The 20203-nt window shown below is 46.0% G+C and overlaps 1 protein-coding gene across 2 annotated transcripts in view; it reads left to right on the top strand.

The window, feature by feature from the left end:
* The window catches only part of LOXHD1 (lipoxygenase homology PLAT domains 1), a 1234736-nt gene that overhangs the window by 96717 nt on the left and 1117816 nt on the right, over positions 1-20203 (top strand). For both annotated transcript variants that reach the window (XM_069626921.1, XM_069626920.1), the window contains 2 exons: positions 10628-10801; positions 19479-19677. In XM_069626921.1, the coding sequence (XP_069483022.1) occupies positions 10628-10801; positions 19479-19677 (373 nt within the window). The remainder of the gene's footprint in view (positions 1-10627; positions 10802-19478; positions 19678-20203) is intronic.

The following is a 20203-nucleotide window of genomic DNA, read 5'->3' as shown; positions in this document are numbered from 1 at the left end:
AGGTAGCTTTCAGTCAATATTATTCGTACCTTACTATATATATATAAATAATAAAAAACATGACATTTTAAAAACAACAATAATAAAAAACATCTTAAAGAGCACAGGAAGGGAAAAAAGAACCCCACGCAAAACTTTCAAAAATTGTAAAAAAAAAGAAAATTTACATATACATGTGTACATGTTTTAGTCCAGGACATTTGTTGCGCGCTAATTGTGTTCGCTGTTCATCTCATGAAGCACACAAAATTCCAATCATTCATTCCGCACAACCTCATCGTCCGCTGTTGCCTGTGCCTCATCCTGCACCTCAATCTCCGCAGCGCTGTAAGCTTTACGTACATCTGTCAAATGCACCCAATATCGCAGGCCCTTAACCTTTACTGCTGTAGGCGTGCAAAACACTACCTCATAGGGGCCATGGAAGCGTGGTGTGTTCCACCTCCGCACAAAACTTCTAACATATATAAGGTCACCAGGCATTAGCTGTAGTGGTTTTTCAGGCAAACCGTTTGGTTCAGTCGCGTTCCCCTCCTCTCTTGTCGAGGGGGGGGCTAGTTGCTTTGAAATTACGCGCGCTGCCCGTGTCAATTTTCGCAGGTATTCTGTGAACTCCTCCCCCAATATAGCTGCGCTTCTGTGTGCATCAGAACGCTCACGGAGAGGCGAATGCGCTGTGTGCATTCTTCTTCCCGTGACGATCTCGTGCGGGGACAAATGGTGATCCTTACTTGGCTGGTTTCGTAGCTCAAACAAGGCCAAAGGCAGGCAGTACATCCAAGTCTTTTTAAGGGAAAAACAAAGTTTTGATAATCTGCTTTTTAACAGGCCGTTTATCTTTTCTACGACGCCATTACTTTGAGGATGATAAATCGAACATAATTTGTGCTTTATTCCCAATAATGTGGTCACTTCTTTAAAGAGTTCATTAACAAAATGCGTCCCGTTATCTGAGCGAATAACGTCGCAAATTCCCCAGCGCGGAAACACTTCCCGCACTAGGAACTTCGCGGCGCCCTTCGCGTCAGGGCGGGCACAAGGGCCTGCCTCCACCCACCTCGAAAATGGACATACAACCACAATCATGTATCGAGCCCCGTTACACCTTTCTCCCATGTCTACATAATCAATGTGGAGCTCTCTGAATGGGCCACTTGGTTTTGGTATCGTACCCCTTAGTGTACGCAATGTCATACCTGAGTTGTAAATTTGACATGTCGTGCATTCTAGAGCTAACCTTGTGACGTGTTCCTGGAGGCAAGGTGTAAACCAATCTTCTTGTATCTCTGCCATTATGTGTTTCTTTGTGTTGTGTGCAGGAAAGTGTAGTTGTTGAAATGCTATTTCTAACAGCGTGATTGGCATTACCACTTTTCCTGAACTCTCTTGTCGCCACAATAAATCAGTCGGTGATTTGCTGCATCCTCTCTTAGTCCACAGCAATTTTTCCTCTGCACTAGCTCCCTCTTGCAGCTCTATTATCTCCTGTGTGGACATCATGTTGTATCCTGTGGGGACCTCTTGGCTTGCTGTGTGGTGCAATATGTACTCTCCTATTTCACTTTTTTGTAGATATGAAGCTGCTTTGGCAGCGGCGTCTGCTGCCGCGTTCCCCAAAGATACAAAATCTGTATTTGTGGTATGGGCTTGACATTTTACAATGGCCACTGCCGTGGGGTCTTGCAGGGCCTCAATCAGTTCTTTCAATAATTCTGCATGCTGGACTGGCGTTCCGTCTGCTCGTCGGAACCCTCTCCGCCCCCACCGGGCCAACCCACCGTGAACTGTTGTTGTCATGTATGCTGAGTCTGTATATATGGTCACTGCGCACCCCTTGGCGGCATGCAATGCTTCTATTAGCGCTATTAGTTCTGCTGCTTGCGCTGAATAGTGTGATGGGAGGCGGTGTTGTACTAGTATCTCATATTCATCTTCCTCTAATCGTACCACTGCCATACCCACATGCTTTTCTCCTGTCTCCATGTCTATTGATGCTGACCCGTCCACAAAATACATCTCACCCTCGGTCAGGGCATTTTCAAAAATCACTGGATCCTTACTTTCGTCACCTGTGTACGTGGCGCAGTTGTGGTTTTGCATGTCCTCTATGGTGCATGCCTCTGTGATGAATGTGGCTGGGTTCACTGTTTTACATCTTACTATATGGATGTTAGCGCTGGACAGTATTATCTCATATGCTGTGGCGCGTTGTGTTGTCAATGTGCTCTTTGTTCGCTCTAATATTGCAAAAAGTGAGTGTTCCACAAACAGTGTCACCGGGCAGCCCATCACTATCGTGGCACTTTTTTCAATTGCGAACGCGGCTGCAGCTAGGGATTGCTCGCAGGCGAAATGACCTTGCATTACTGCGTCTAGGGTGCCGCTGTAGTAAGCTAGTGGTTTGTGCCCTAAGGATGTTTTCTGTGTCAGTACTGCTGTCATCAATGTTCCTTTGCAGTGTGAAAATAAGAAGAATTCGCGCCCATAATCTGGGTTTGCTAGTACTGGAGCGCTTGATATCAGCTCTTTTAGTGAGTTAAATGCTGTGTTCATCACCTCTGTCCATTCTATGCGTTTGTGTTCTTGTTGTGCTTCTTTCAGTGCCTGTAGCAGGGGCCTTGTGTACGCCGCATAGTCCAATATCCATGCTCGGCAATAGTTACACATACCCAGAAATTTCTGCATCTCTTTTACTGTTTTGGGCTCCCCAATTGTTCTAATCGCCTGTGCCCTGTCTGGTATGATTCGCTTGCCATCCTTTGATATCAACTGACCCAAGTATAGGACTTCCGTCAGACAGTATTGTAACTTCCCCTTGTCCACCTTGTACCCCTTATTTGCCAATAATGTCAAGAGTGTTATCGAGTCCTGTCTGCATTCTTCCTCAGCCTGTGCACAAACCAATAAGTCATCAACGTACTGAATCACTGTGCTTTCTACAGACAAATTCCCCAGATCTTCGTGTAGTACCCTGTTAAATATGCTTGGGCTCTCGCAATATCCTTGTGATAGTCTGCAGTGTTCGAACCTCCTTCCTCCCAATGTAAATGCTGTCAAGTATCTGCTCTCTTCTGCCAAGGGAATCGAAAAGAATGCATTTTTTAAGTCAATTACTGTGAAGTGTGATGCTATTTTTGGAATGTTGCACAGTATTGTCGCCGGGTTCGGGACTAAAGGGAACTCCTTCATTACCACATCGTTCAATGGGCGTAAATCTTGTATCATCCTCCATGAACCCCCCTTTGCTTTTTTGATTGGGTAAATGCATGTGTTGCATGGGGAGTTTGAGGGCACTATTATACCCTGTGCTAGCAGTGCTTCTATTGTCTCTCTGATCCCTTCTTCTGCTTCTCGCGACAGTGGATATTGTTTCACCCGGGGTAGTATTGCTCCTTGTTTTACTTTTATCACCACAGGCTGAACTTCATGTAGCAACCCTACATCGTGGGGGCCATTAGTCCATAAGTTAGCGGGTACTGAACTCATGTCTTCATCAAGGAATGTATGCGGTGCTCCTACTACCGCCATTAGTTCAACTTTAGTTTGTCTGGCTGTAACTACAATGTCGCAGGGCATTGCCAGTTCCATCACTACTTCACCATCTCCCTCAGTGTCAGAAAATAGCTCCTCGTCCGAGAGCTCTCTTAGCGGGATATTTGCATTTGTACACAATACTGTCCGCCACTCACACCCTTCCATGTCAATACCAATCACACATATTCTGTTTGCTGATACATGTATTGCATGCAAATCCAACGATAGTACTTCCCCAAGAGCAGTGTCAGGGCTTGCTATGGGACGAAAAAGGAATTCTGCTGGTATTCTCCACTCCACCCTTTTTAGTTCTGGTACTATGAGAGCCAATGTTCTCATGCCTTCAACAAACATCTCCTCATTTCTTGGTACCCCTCTGATCTCTTTTATTATTGTGTGGCCGTGTATTACTGCTAATATACGGAGGGGGCATATGCCTGGCGTTGAACATACGATGCCGCTCCCTGTGAATGATATGGTCATGTTTAGTTTGCTCAAGAGATCTCTCCCCAGTAAGTTGATGGGAGAGTTTTCATAGTACAGTAAGGGTGCTTTCACTGTTTTACCCCCCACTGTCACATCCAATACCTCTGTGTAAGGAACTTCAATTACAGCCCCAGAGAACCCCTGCGTCTCTAACGTTCTATTAGATAACGGGAACCGGCCCTCTCTAATGCATGATTTCTCCGCTCCCGAATCCACCATGAATATGAATTGCTTGTCTCCTATCTGCGCTCCTATCAATGGTTCCTCTGATGCATTGTGGGTCGTAGACAGTACTGGACACGCAAGTGCTCTCTGTGGGCTGTCCTATGCGGGGTGTCTCATTGCCCCCCCTTGATCGAAAATGTTCCCCGAAACTACTGACACTCCACTGTAAGGTGCGGGGGCTGGTGCCCCATTAGCTCCTGTGGCGAAAGTATTACCAGGCGTGTAGTGCACATTGTCATTATTCTGTGGGCTGGTTTGTGTTCGGTATTGATGTCCGTGTAGTTGTGCGTTACTCCTTTGTACTACATTGTCTGGTTGCTGGTATTGTCCCATGGGGAGGCCGTAGGGGCTTCCTGGATGGGGGTGTCCGTACTGTTCTATCTCTTGGAAACCGTTGTTTTGTCTGCTCCTACATTCCCTTGAGTAATGCCCCCATCTCCCACAATTCCAACAGCTCCCCTGTGGACCTCTGGGACCCTGCCACCCATTTCCTCCCATTCCTCCATACCCTTGTCCTCCTCTTCGCCCCCTGTACCCACCTCTTCCTCCTCTTGGGGCCCACTCTTGCCACGTTGGACCTCCGTTCTGCTCCTGCTCTGTCCACTGTCGTTGCCCTTGTCCTGCCCAATTCGCTGCTATTCTTCCTTGTATTGCTATTTGCCCCTCCTCTCCTTCCTCTCCCTCCCGTATGAGTGGGAGTCCCGCTACCGCTGCTGCGACCTTCACCAATTTTGATTGCACCAACTTCGCCTCGTCCGCCAACCTTTTCTGTGCTACTTCCCTCTCTCTTTCTTTGATCCGTTTACAATGGTGTACTATTATGCTTTGGATCTCCGGCCAGCCTTTTGCCTCAACACCTGCTATTTTATCTAGTGCCTTTTGCACTTCCTTTGGGAGCCCTCTTTTAATGATGAAGTAAAATAGAGACGTGGATTGGTGCCAGGGCGTACCCGTTTCCGCTCTCCACATCTCCTGCACCCGGAGAATGTAATCCATAGCGTCCTCCCCATCATTCATGGTACATTGCATTACTGACTGCAAATCAGGGGTATCTGGGAAGGTTTCCCGCAGTGCGTCCCACACCCTTGCTCGCACGGTATTGAAAGAAGCCCCATCATGGCGATCACACTCCAAAGTTACAGCTGGAAAACCCGCTTTAGCCCACACTCTGTCTGCCTGATCCCCTACTGCGGACACTAGTAGGCTTTTCACATCGCCTACTGCCAGCGGTATACCCGCGGTATGTTTCTCAAATGCATATATCCACTTGCTTGCCCCTCCTGACAGCTGTGGTAGTAATTTCATTAAGTTAGCCTTGTCCATCTGAGCCCATGGTATATAATTCGGCCTCCCACCTCCCCTGTGGAGTAATGGTAGTTGTAATTTCCCTTTTGCCGTTGCAGCTTCCTTTTCCTTAGTCACTGCTGACTCTAATGACGCCATCTTCCCCACCCTATTTCTTAGTCGTCCTATCCATTCATCCTCTATAGTCCCCAGTGAACATGCCCCATCTAGCTCCTCGCCTTCTCCTCCTACTGCCATGCTCAATCTATCACTCTCATCCCCCCCTCCTCTGACATCACATAACAAATCCTCTCTGATCCCTCTCTCTCGCGAGACATCACCAATGCTTCCTTCTGCTGTCCCTACTTCTATTATCCTGGTCGGTTCTTCCTCAATTCTGAACAGTATTTCCCCCTTTTTCCATCCTTCCTCAATTTGTCTACTTTCGCTCGACGCTCTAGACGTGCGTCCAGATTGTGTGGGGGCGCACGCTGTGCGTTCACATATGTCTTTTATTCTTGAGAGCTCATCTCGTGCCACTGTAAGCCTCGACTCTAAGTCACTCGTTAACTTCTCTATGTCCACTCTCTGTGTGCCTCCCTGGGTGCGCTCTCTGGTGTTTTCGTATGGTGGGGGTGCAGTTGGTCTTTGTGGCGTGCTGGTTGAAGGGGGAGGCACATAAATCGGGTCGCTATATCCTGCTGCAGGGGCTGGTTTAGGTAATATTGGGTACAACATAACCACTTCCGCAGGCTGTTCTGTACTTAACTGTTCCTTTTCCTCTCGCGGGATCATTAGTGGATTGTCTGTGGTGGAGGGTAAATCAACATTTGGAGCTGGAGCTTTGGGTGGGGGTACTTCCTCAAACAATCTCCAAAGATCTAATATCTCCTTCCTGTTCTGCCATTGTTTTCCCTTATACTTGAGGCGAATACATGTACATACCATATCAAGAACGCTTTTGTCAAAAGACCCTCCTTCTGGCCAAATCTGGGGCAACCCCTCCCCTTTCAATTCTGTTAACCATTGATCATGATATTTATTTATGCGTTCAGCATATCCCGGCAAGCTCTTGCAAATGTGTGACAAAGGAGTTTCAGCCCCCATCCTTTAAATCGCTAGCGCTACCACGTTCGCTTTCGTTACTTTTTATTAGCTGTAAATATGCGTATGTATTTCTTTATGGCACAGACAAGAGCGGACCTCTTAAAATTATCACCCCCCGTTATTCACTGCACAAATCTCTTCTCACTCACCATATCTCATCTCCTTCCCATTCCCAGGCACTCTTATGTGATCTCACTTGTAATTGATCAAGTACTGGTTATGGCCACACTCTCTGACACCACCTCGCGGCCACCCGTTCGTCTCTCTCACTCGTACGGTGCGCGCACCCCTCACAATGCTTTCCACTCACACTCTTTGTTTTTCTCCTCCCTTTCCTCCCTAACCAGCTGTCCCTGTTTTCCTGCTAAGGTTACTGTGTTCACGTCTGTACGTGCCACTACTGAGTTCCCCCTTTTTAAGGTGTTCTAACTTCTTTATACCCTTCTCATTTTCGCCCCCCACCCCGTGGAAATGGAAAAAGAAGAAATAGAGAGAGAGAGCACAATCACTAAAAAATATTCCCGGTGTCTCCTTTTGCTAGACACCAATAACTTATTTCTCACTTCTTCATATATTCCCAGTACTAGTCTAGATAGTACTATGCGGCGCCGCCTTCCATCCCCTCTCGGAGCTAGGTTTCCGTCACTTCTACCACGTCACTTATTTCTTACTCCTAATGGCCATATGCAAAAGAAAGAATAAAGAAAATTTCAAGACCCGTCTGTAGTAGACCCCCGATATTCTTCTCCTCTACCTGTCCCCGTTCTGTTATTCCCAATTCCCTTTCTTTTCCCCTTGACGATCACTCGCACTCGGTACTCACGTGCCCGTCTTGAACCGATACTCTCCGAAACTGGGTCCGTCCAGGCGGCGTCACCGGTAACTCAACGGTCAGCCCCTGGCTCCGGCGAGCGGCACTCAAAGGGGATTTTTTTCCAATCGGGATCCCGTACCCTTTCTCATTGAGTGCGCACTTCTTATTGTGCCGGTCGCCGTTGGCGGGCGGCCTCCCGGAGACGGCTCACCGTGCGTATCCCTTCTCAACCGGAGATTCTCGTGCCACAAGGGGGTCGTTTAAGAAGGAGTTAGGAAAAATAGTTTGGAGATATCACGCTATCGGGGTCACCACTGAAGGGAAGCGCCCCTAATTCAGCACGATCCTCCCCGTAATGAGAGACAATAAGGGACTCTCCCGTAGTGGGAATAAGACCAAGACAGAGTGCGGGTGAGCGTAAGTGGGATTTTATCCAAGGATAAGGCATGCAAAGAACTCTGCAACCTACGAGAGCGCTCTGCCTGACAATAGCAAAGACAGGCGTATTTCTAATACAAAAAACGTCATCAACACCTAAACACTATAGGGGGCACAAGTCAATTGGGATTGGGTGGTGTCGACTAACTATAGGTGTTGCTGCCGCGGGGTTGGTCTTGGCGGGACGACGTCACTGGTCAGCCTCGTGGGTTGGGTTGGGCCTGGCAGGCCGGCTTGAGGTCATCCGTGCGGTGTTGATGTGCTGGGGCAGCCTGTGACAATGACGAATACCTTTCCTGTCTCATTTGCCCTAGGCCATGCACACTACAGTTATTCAAAAGATGACATTTACGTTCATTAATAAATCGCTTCACCGGCTTATCTTATAAAATAAACACAACACATGAGGAATGCACCTCGTGAGAGGTCTGGTGGTTGTCGGTTGGGGTGAGATTTACCTGTGTCTTATTGACCGGTATTTTAGGTCACGGGACGGGGCTCTGGAACCTGGGCCGAGTGATACATGTCTGTCTGCTGCGTTAGAGGTTATTATATAGATGGGTCTTTGTGTCTTGTCCCACTGATGGGGGTCGTCCTTACACGGGGTCAGGATTCTTGGGGGGGGGGGTTCGTGGGGATTTATGAGAAGGTGCTGGTAGATCAGTGGGTTCATCCGTGGGTTTATTACCGTGCTGTAAATAACATAGGTGGCGGGCTGTGGCCTTGGTTGCGGCGCCGGGGCCTCTAACTCTCTGAAGTAACGCCAGCTTGGTTGGGGGAGGTGAGGGAGCGCAGCACAAGTCTTAGCTTTTTTATCTGGCAGGCTTGGTGGGGTGGGAGAGGGAATGACCTTGCATATACTCACAAAGGTATTTTCCTCGTGCGTTGCTGATCAGTGAATGCAGAAGTTTTATACTGTTCTGCCTTATTTTAACGTTATTCAGACACACATATATATATATATTTTTCATGTTCGTTACACATTTCTTTAATACAGTCGGTTCCAGTACCTTTTCATTACCTAACATTATGTTCACTACATTGTGTGCGTATTGTATGTACATTAGACGTTATACGAGGGATATCTAGGTTATGGCCTACAGAGATTGATGCTCGCCGCTTTGGGTGATTCAAAACATATATGAGTTCAAGTTTCTACATACTATTGAAAAACACTTCTACAAATAGAGGTTACACGTTTGGTCAACATCTTTCTCCGTGGTTATAGCAGCATTAGTCCAGACCTGGAGGGATATCATATAACGTTACATTTTTATGGTTCGTTCACATTTTAAACAGAGGTAGTTCATTAATACCAATACTTGAACTATTTTCTACCTTCTTCAGATAGTGATGCTTCAGCTTTTTTCCCCGTTGCCCCGGCCTTGCGGTCCGGGTCATACGGGGTGCAATATCACATTGTTACTAATATAATGTTGCCGTGTTGGCATCTCGGGTTTAGCTCATCTCCGACTTTCTCATGGGAACGCGCTCGCAGCGGATCTGCCAGGGCTGCTGAGGCGGCAGAGATGCATGAGAGGCCCTCCAAAGGTGGGGGCCTCGTTACAGTGTGCTGAACTCACACCATGTTTGCTGTGCAAGATGGCGTCTAGGCCTGACTTAAGTTTCGGTAAATGCAAAGACAGGGTGCGTGTGGGCAATGTCGTCGGCGGGTGAACCCCCCTCCACCTGGGCCCGGGTGGCATGAGGGTGCTCCCACCGAGCCATGGTCCTCACCTGGGGAGGGAGCTGTAGGTGAGGAGGGCCTCGTGGCCATTCCTCCCCTACAATAGCAAAAATAGTATTTGTAGTTTATACCCTACACAAATTTAAATTTAAAAAATACAAATGCCTTGCATATGACCGACCCATGCTCAAAATATTTTTATTTTGCTGGATTTCCATAAGGGCACAGCTCCTCACTGGAAACATGTTTTGATGAGTACATACCCTGCTGCACTAAGGGTAGTTTTAGACGCCCCCCCCCCACGCCCTTCCCCAGGAAAGTGATGCATTTTGAACAGCCCTGTGATTGCAGACTGCCCTAAACTGCAGAAACCCCCTCTATCCCCGCTTAATGTTGTTCGTGCTGTACCAGGGGCTTGCTGAACTCAGAATCTCCTAAATGTTTTATCGACTGGTTCAATCAGGAACAATGTCCATTGTCAAAGTCGTGCAAGATGCAACAAGATGATGGACAGCGGAACATCAGGTCTATTACTCAAATAAATGCAAAATACACATCTACACAAATATAAAATAGAGCAGTGGAAGGGAACTGCGAAACGCTTTAGTAGGAACATTTGGTGTGAAATTAGCTGATAATCCTGTTGCAGTGACATTTAAATCCAAATCCTCCACATTGAAATAGGATGGCTATGACATAACCGCACTATCAGCAAGTCAAACTTATTCCTGACTTGTTATGAATATTATGTGTACCTGACCGCATGGTTAACTGGCAGAAGGGCATGTTTTCTCTTCTCCCGAACTACAGTGACCATGCTCATCAAATAAACAGGCAGAACTAACCAAGTCCAGGAACTTGGAAACAATGTATTTACTATATGACTTACTGTTACTAAGTGGGAGTTAATCATACTAGCGTCTTTGTGAACCGAATAGCCCTCTCCAGATTATGGTTAATGGTAAGTAGCGGGTAGCTTCATTAAAATGTTGCTACTGAACATTCTTTAATGAGATAACCTGAAGATGTGATGTCTACTACTTCTCTTTCAGGTCTTTATCCGGATGAGGGGCTCGAAAGGAAAACTTAACAAGACGCGTCTATTTAAGAAAACAGGATCTGATGCATCGGATAAAACCAGCGCCTTCAAGTTCAGCAAAGGGTCCAATCACACCTTCAAAGTGTACGGGCCGGATATCGGAGAGATCCGAGACATCACACTGGAGGTTAGAAAGATTTCCACAGCTAGAAACAGCTAGAAACCTGCTAGACACGAATATGACTGTCTACGCCTGCCCGCTCTTCTCATGTGCTACGCTGTGTTTACAGAGGTGACACTTGTCCCCTCTTTCCCACCCTTTTATCTTTCCACTGCTTCTTTTACTTCTGCAGATTAAGGTCCAGTTACTCTTTGCGGGGGCACAATAAGCCAACCTCGAGACAAGCCTAGGCTATCTGAGACCACAATGGCAGTGATTTTTTTCACAGTATAAGAATAAAAAACTGTTAACATAAAGCATTTTCACTAGTGAGCACATATTGTGCATGTGTGAATGGCTGACCTGTCATGAGTAGATCATGGAATTCTCCCCCCTCTGCACTTGTGTGACAGAGGCATGCCCGGGGGCTCCACTATGCACTGAGTTGGTCATCGGCACTACACATCAGCAAAATGAGCCTTGTATATTCAAATTAACTTTGCCTTCTAGGGTTAGATTCAAATAATTTGTGATTCTGCACCAAGGATTAATACCGGTATAACTGCCGTGAAAATAGCTGGGGCTCAAATCCTCGTGGCATCTTCTATAGATGGATGGCTATAACCATTTGTTCCATTTTCTGTAACGTAAGGTGTTTAGGGGAAAGAAGGTCTTAGGATCACTTCTCTCCTACCTGTGACATTTTCTACTACAGGGGTCTGCAATCCGTGGCTCTCCAGATGTTATGGACTACATCGCCCATGGTCCCTCACCATTCATTATAATGGCTAGAGCTGATAGGGGTGTATTCTAAAACATCTAAACAGCCAAAGGATTCAGACACCTGGTGCACAATATAGCGGGACGTGTAAGAGCCTCTTGTTGCATGCATTGTTCTGTTCACTTCCTTTCTCTGGAATGGAGTAGCAGAGTGGTGCATGTACCTCAACCAATGCATCTGGATTTCTTGTAAAAAAAAAATATATATATGTATATATATATATATATATACACACTAAAAAAACTTTGTCAAAGGGACATTATTGTAAAGTTACACTAATAAAAACCTATGAAATTCAATGAAAATGTTGTTAAAGGAACGTTATGGTTACGAGTAAAACCGAAAAACCTCAGAACTTTGCCAGTTATGGTAAGGTCAGCAACCATAACTCACGCCACCACTGTGCACTGCTAAGACTAACACCCAGGACATCAAAGATGACATCACAATTGTCAAGTCCTTACAAGCGGTTGTGTTTATAATGTTGCTAACAAAGTATTAGGGGTGATCAGGAGATCGATGAGAAACGACTTAATGTATGAACGAACGCACTTATGTAACCAAAACATTATATTGCAGTGTAGTTGTTAATGCAGGAAGATAATTATTCATACACAAAAAAATGGCTGCAGCATACACTGTCAAAGTCGAATATATTTATATTCTGGTAATTTTGCATTGTAAAATAGTGAAAGATATCCTTGGAGAGTTTTCAGTAATGTTAAGCATGGAGAACATAGATAATAAGTCAAGACTTGCTACATACGTGTGTTTGTACCAACAATACATATAAAGACCAAAACGCATACAAATTAGAGGCCCACACAGGCAAACTACAGTATAGAAGACAGAGACAACTTCAATACAAAATGTCAATAACATTACAGTTCATCATCAAGTACTTAAATGAATTGTGTGTTTACGGCCTGTTTATTGGCCCATATCTGTGCACTATGAGCTGACACCAAACCCTAAGGAAATGACTTCTACAATATACAAGAAGGTTAACGTCTTCTACAGATATAGCAACTTTTCCATTTCAGAATTCTTACTGTCCGTTTAGAAAAACATTTGGCTTTCATATGTCATTGAACAAAACCAAGTGGCCCAGATTTCTGATGTCATCAGTGATGTCATCAATGAAAATTGTGATGTCATCTTTGATGTCCTGGGTGTTAGTCTTAGCAGTGGTTGTGCGAATTATGGTTGCTTATCTTACCATAACTGGCGATTTTCTGTGGGTTTTCTATTTTACTTGTAATCATAATATCCCTTTAACAAAGCTTTTCCACTGAATTTGATAAGTGTTTATTAGTGCAACTTAACCATAATGTCCCTTTAACAAAGTTTTTTCACTGAATCTATGAATATTTATATATTTATTGTTTAACATGTCGTTATGAGAGTTAATGTATGTATATGATAAAGGAGGGGTGTTACGTTGGGCGTTTGAGTACAGTCTAACATCTGGGCGCAATGATGCATGTCACATCACTTTGCAGGAGTTAATAAAGGAGTTGTAGCCGCCACGGCCGTGGCAGAGCAACCCATACCGTTGAATTACACACATTGTGTCTGTGTGTTTATTGAAAAGGCACATGCCCAGACAGCGGGTGAGGGTGCATCTCCCCTACAATGCAGGGTGGGGGCTGGTGCTGACTGTCGCTAAGTTGGAGCCCTCTAGGAATGCTGCTAGAACTGCTGGAGAATGATATTGTCATTAGAACGCTGCACCTGGCCTTGCAATACGGGCCCCATTCATGTCGGGCTGAAAATCAATTCACACAGCATAAAGGGCCTCATTCCGAGTTTGGTGGTAATTTGGTCGTACATCTGCAGAATTACTGCCAAAACTGGTTACCGTTCTCAAACTCTGTACCATGGATACAGGATTCTGAGTGGTGGTATGGTGGTGCTAGTCCCTATTTTTGGGTGACTCCATGGCGATTTTGGTGTATTCACAGAGAGCACTAATTACACTGTGGTAAATCGGCTGCTTTTTGGCTTTCTGTTGGAGGGTAAATTCTCCACTTCAAGTCAATCTTGTAGTTTGGCAGTGCCGTAAAAATGTCGGTAATATTGTTACCACCAAAAAAAGGTGGTGGTAACGGAATTACCACACCACCAAACTTGTAACAAGGCCCAAATTCTTACCTGCCAGAGGGATCCCCATTCACCAGCACGACCCAAAGGGACTGCAGGATCCCGCACTCGCAATAGTGCAACCACATACGATGTGATGCCGTCAACAATAATCCATGTGAAAGACCCGCAACCGCGCAGCCAGAATAGGAAGTTGGGAAATTGAATGACACCCGCCGCCTGCAACAGCACAGCTCCGGTTAGGAAAGGGCTCAGGGGGAGGAGAGGGTTATAGTTTGCAACAGTGAGACTCCGCCACCCTTATGTTCAATACCTCAAACTGGCAACAGCCCGTTGATTTCACGTGGAGACATCAAAACACTGGCAGAGGACAAGGGTAATTGTATATTACCCTTATGGCTGGAGGTCAGGGAGCCTTCCCTTAGTAAGGACTGTGATGAGACTAGAGTGGATGGGAGGTTATGCTCTTTGCGCAACTGCTCAATGCGCAGATCAGCAAATGCTCCACCTCCTGGCCTCAAGTGTAATGTTTTGCGGTATATACCGTGTTACTTGGAACTATACCGCTCACCGCTGCCATCTGCATGGCCTCCAGGCGCTCTATCAAATCAGAAAGAGCTAGGTGTGTTAGGGGGAGAGAGGGAACATGTAGGATAGCTTTGCTGCTGGCCTTTCAGCTAAGAAGGTGGAAAAAGGGCTAGGACTGAAAAGTCATATATTTTTTTATTCCATGGTAGACTTATCTCCAGATGCAAAGCGGCATTACTTGCAAAGGCGTACGCTTTCTCCATGCCGCAAAGCCGCAGGCGTTGCCAGCTTCTGCGGCAGATGCTCGGATGTTTTACGCTTTAGCGACATTCATACCAGATGTGCCATTCAAACAGTTATTCATGGGAATATTTTTTTTTTCAATTCCTAGAATATTTTAAAAGCAGTCCTTGTGACCCACTACGGTTCATCTGCCCACAAGTGGTATTTACAAGATACTATTGTGGGAAACACAGGAGTAATTCAATTCTTACTGTTACATGTGTGCTTTATCCGTGCCCCACGTGTGATCAGAAGAGACTAGCATGAGAGCATTTTGTTTGTGGAGGGCGCAGAGAGAGGAAGGATTTCTGGATGTTCCGCATGGCAGGGCATGGTGCCAGAGGAGGGTCTTTCTTTTGGGTGCCAACAGGTCTTCAATGTGATGCCACCAACAACATTTTAATAGTCTCGGATCCATGGACTTTTCGTGCATCCAGCCCCCTCGACTTCAGACATTAGCAAATGTAGGAAGATATTGTGGGTTGTTCAGCCGTTAGTAGGAAGTTGCTGTGTTTCAGGGGACAGGATTATTTTAGTATTGCTACTCGCCTTGATAGCAGGATCCTGCTGATACTGCACTGGTTACCTGGCTACACTCGGATCTCAGGACCAAGCCCCCTGCCAGTTGCACACCTGCACTGTCCTCCTGGCAACCCTTGCACTCTGGGACTGTTTCTGTATCCCTACAGGCCCTACCAGCACTTGACACCTGACGTCTGCACTTACCCTTGCACTTGCCACCAGCTGGCTGCACTTTTTTATTTATTGTCTTTATTTATTGTACTGTTATCCTATGTACTGCACTGCCCACTCCCCCTTCCCCCTGCACTTTTCCCCTTCCCCCCTCCCCTGCACCTGCGTGATCTCAATGTCACCTGGCCTAGTAGGATCGTTGTCTCTGTCCTCCCTCTGTTTCCCCTCCCTTGCCTCGTTGTGCCTTGAAACACTTGTGTATAGGCGTGTTATAAATGCCATATCATATCATATAGCCACTATAGAAGGGCGCGGACTGTCATATAAGAATAACGCACAGTTCTAGGTAACTGTGAATGAGGCCTGTGGGCAATTGCAGCCCACCCTCAGTTGCCTGAATACAGTAAAGGATTGGGAGATTTAGCTGGGTTGCAAGGTAATCAGGTTATAGATTATCATTCCTAAGGTTTCAGAATGCTCTGCTTACAGCGCCACCGCTTTTTGGTAATCGAATGGCTCTTTGAAAGGGCCTGTTTCTATCCTTGCAGGGTGCTATCACCTCCCTTTAGGCGGTAAATAGTTGCACACGTGTCACTGACAAGAGACTGAAAATTCCAAACTTGGTGACTTGGTGTAAGTGAAGCAGGGTTTCATTCCCTGTATTTCCTACAGAAAGGCTGAGGAGGCCAGGACACTGTGGGAACGCGGCATAGATCCAGCCGTTGACTGGTCTGCGAGGAAAAACTGAACGCCACAGTGTGGGATTAAGAACACTGCAACAACGGAACTCAGAGCAGAAAACTAAACCTCAGGTCGTAATGACGTGAGATGTTTCTGTTTCTTGTGTGTCAATTCCCTTAACAGAGCATCCTGCTACTGTGGCAAGTGGGGCACACCAATATGAATTCCTGGGAATTCTAGGGGGGGGGTATATCTGGACAATATTTACTTACCCTTGCCCTAGAAGCCATCTCCTCTATTGTCAGGTCCCAAACTAGCCAGGGCACACCCATAGACTTGACCTGTGTTGTGTAGACCGCCTCCTCCAGGTAGCAGTCTTCCTTGGATTGGCTAAAGAGAGACATTGATTGTGGCAAGACAGAGGGGTTCATAATGGTATATCCAACTCTTTGTAAGGGTTTGGCTTCTGATAATGTTGGAATAGGTAATACATGTTACATTCGACTTCCTATGACATCCATTGCCAGAGCTTTGCCACAGTGCTCGGCCAACGTCTCTTTTAATACCTTTATAGTGCCTGTACTGGGACACGCCCACATATTTTGGTTGGGGCCCAATCCTGTACCCAGCACAGGGGACGTCGCTGTATCTGGTACTGCTGTTGAGGGTTGATAGGGAGAACAATCAAAAACCTGTAGTGACCCTTGGATCAGATCTAAGGTGGGGCAGGGAACCAGTTTTCTATACCGTCACCATAGACCATCACAGTGTTTTATTGGTACTGGTAACATTGCTTCAAACACTGTCAAACTTGGCGGGAAATTCACGGCCAATCTTTGTAGGCAATACTGGCCCTATGGAAATCTCACCACTCCTATTTGCCGCAGGTCGCACCAAAGTAGGCCATTTTAGCTACATAATAGCACTCATCATGTTTGCTTTACCTTTGATGCCCAGTAGACAATACTTTGATAACAGTAAGAATGTATAGCTAGACTCACATCACCAAAGTATGTCCAGCTATATGAAAGCACTCATCGTGTTTGCTTTACCCTTGATTTCAAGTATAAATATCATGCTATGAAAGTATAGCTAGATTGGCCGCACAAAAGTATGCCTGTCTACCTATATAATAGTATAAAACACAGAAAAGGTGGAGCTCAATTTCTCCAAGATATTGGTAGTCCAATGCAGCAACCACTGCACGGGCGGCTCCCCTGGGTTCCTCTAACAGTTGATAATATTATGACAAACTTTACCTAATATTATCTATATAATTGCACTCATCATTTTTGCTTTACCCTTGATGCCCAGTATAAATTCTATGCCACAGTAAGAAAGTATGGCTAGATTGGTTGTGCCAAAGTATGCCATACTAGCTATGTAATACAACTAATTATGAAGGCCACCCCAAACATGAGAGGCTCTCTTCCCCTTTATACATGCTGCACAGGCACACACACCTCTAAGTGCACACACTCTCATTCACACAACATTCACTCACTCATTCACCTGTGCATTCATATCTTCACACAACATACACTCTCTTACTCGCCCGCACATTTATACATTCACCCAGCATACACTCTCATTCCCATGCATTCATACCACACTTTGACAATTCCCTTCATGCACCCATACATAAAAACAAATATATGCACACTCATAACACCCAACTTGCATGCATGCATACACACAAACACATCAGACAAACACTGCCCATTAACCTTTCACTTACCTCCTGCTCGCACCATCAACACGCAGACACCAGGACCAAGAGAGCCATCCAGACGTGCACACCCCTCGCAAAGCGCACTGACTCGCAGAACTGGATAGGACACCTCTCCTGTCAGTCAACATGGCCTGCGGTAGTGGCACATTAATAAGAGGCACTGAGGATTCTTATAATTGGCGCTATGCATTGAAACAAAAAGTAGCAGGGGTACGTGTCCCTGTCCAGAGGCAGGTAGCACAGTCCCCTTGCAAACAATGTGCTGTGCTGCCTGCCACTTAAGCAAGGGGCCATGCCCCCACCCATACAAACAAGCAGTCAGTGCACTGCACTTGAGGAAATGTGGCCTTCCTTATTGCAGGCCAATGAATAGCTTTACAAGGCCCTTACGAGCATTGGAATTCCATGAGAGGAGGTATGCACTCACCAGGAGCCTCCTTGAAGTCTTGCCTTTGAACGCATTATGCGCTGAAGCCTTTAAGATATTGTGTACTTGTTCTTCCACTTGCAGCTATGACATTACCTAGAAGAGTGAATGTCCCATGCATGTAACACGTTCCCCCCCTTCTTGTGCCAGATTGAACCATTCCTTTATGGATGACTGGCCAGACACAAGCAGAGAAGCCTTCCACCTCTGGCTCAACTCAAACCCAAGCCCACTCTGATCAGGCATTTACTACCATCGTCTGGTTGGTTCGGGTCTCTTCTGTCATGAGTTGATGGTGTCATGTCCCTTTTTTGTCTAGGGCAGCATCTTCCAGCACTCTCTGTCTCACTTCCAAACTTTAACTGCAAGCCCCTGCCTATGGATGCACGATCTTGCAGTGTCTGCAATCAGGATATATTTTCTTTCGATTTCTTCTCAATCTTGTAACACGCCAAAGCCCACAAAATGTTTCAAGGAGGGATTCGAGGAAGAAATGAGTTCTAAATGAGTCAAGTCTTCAGACTGTTCCTGAATCTCAACAGCGTGGTTTCCAGACACACGGGGAAAGGTAGACAGTTCAATAGCTCTGCTTTCTACTGAGTGAAGTTGTCTGCGGGGTGTTTGGAGAGTATTAACACTTAGATAGTTTGGTCCAAAACCATTGAGGGCTCTGCAGATTCTTTCAGGCTGGTTTAGGTTGTGAGCTCTTTTGGACGGGTAGCCTGCCGGCAGAGTGAGGGAAGGCCGGGCAGAGGCAATCTTGGTGATAATTTGCATATAGGGTCTAGAGGCAGAATTTCCGACATGCTGAAGATGCAGTGTTTGGTGGTCGCTCATTTACTCGTAGCCCTTCGCCACTCTATGCTGCCACCCATTTCCTTCCATATCTGAATGCCCGCATGCTCGTACACAACCTTCTTAGCTGACTCAACACTCATTATTGTTCCGAGTTTAGAAAGAATCTCTCACTACACACAAAACCCCCATTGGCGCCTTGAAACACTTATGTACAGGCGCGTTATAAATGCCATATCACATCATATCATATCGTAGCATTGGCGCCTGTGGCAGCAAGATCCCACCGGCCAGGCAGGGCTTATGAATGGCTATCTTCTGTTCTCCCTCCTTTCTTCTCTGCTTCTAAATTACCCATAATAAAATGAGAACTTACTGGCGGATTCCAAGTGAAGCCAGTTTAGGAGGGAATTCACAACAGACAGATGCTGTGCCCTGAAGTTATCTTTTGTTGTGCCTAAAATTAAAGGAATTAAGGCCAATCGGCTCTTCTTATCTTATGTAGGACACAGCGTAGTTGGTGGGGAGATAGACAGCCTTGTGCCACAACCGTGCCCCATTCCATGATAAAATGATCTCAATCCACACCTGTGAGCCAACTCGTGCTCTTGCTACTCTCTGAAATGTCTTAAATTTGAGTCCATGACTCACGCTCCTCTCCTTTCTCAATATTCTCTTGAAGCACGACGGCATAGAAGAGCAGCAGGCCTGGTTCGTGGAGGAAGTGTCCGTCACCAACACAAGAAAAGAGAAGACTTGGACCTTCCCGTGTCGGCACTGGTTTTCACTCTACCACACCGACTGCCAACTGAGCCGTACATTTACACCCGGGAGCAAAACGCCACTTACTCGAGTGGATGGGAGAAGGGAGGAGCACACCGGTAAGTGGAAGCCTGAGCCCATTGTCCAGTAGTCAACACGAGAACACGAGAACAGACATGTTCTACAATGTGAACTGTGGCCGGGAGGATACTTAGACTGTATCCATGTTCTCTAATATTCATTGTCTGCTGATGGATGTATTTTGAATTCCATATATAAGCAGAGTTTGAGGACCCTGCATTATCTGGTTCTTAAGAAAATGTTAACTCAATGGGGTAGTATTCTCTTTACTTACAATTTCCTATGTGGCCCGTTGTGTGGGTGGATGAACATTTTAGTGCACAATAGTAGGTAGCATCTTTTCTTTGAGATATTTGTGAAGTGCAGACTCAGGAGGCGATTGAGCTCTATACATGGGGCAGTGGGAGGGGGGCAAATCATCATGTATGCATTTACAGAATTCTAGGAAGAGGAGGGGTGAGATGACCCATATTTTGATGATAACTGGGGAGTGAATTCTAATTATAATTTTCATAATTATAATAGGTTATTTATAACGAACCTGTGTTGATCCGTGTCATCTTG

This window comes from Ambystoma mexicanum, chromosome 6p (assembly GCF_040938575.1).
Source record: "Ambystoma mexicanum isolate Mex_15411 chromosome 6p, UKY_AmexF1_1, whole genome shotgun sequence".
Classification (NCBI taxonomy): domain Eukaryota; kingdom Metazoa; phylum Chordata; class Amphibia; order Caudata; family Ambystomatidae; genus Ambystoma; species Ambystoma mexicanum.
Note: the sequence above shows the minus strand (reverse complement) of the source record. Positions and strands in the feature narration are given on the sequence as shown.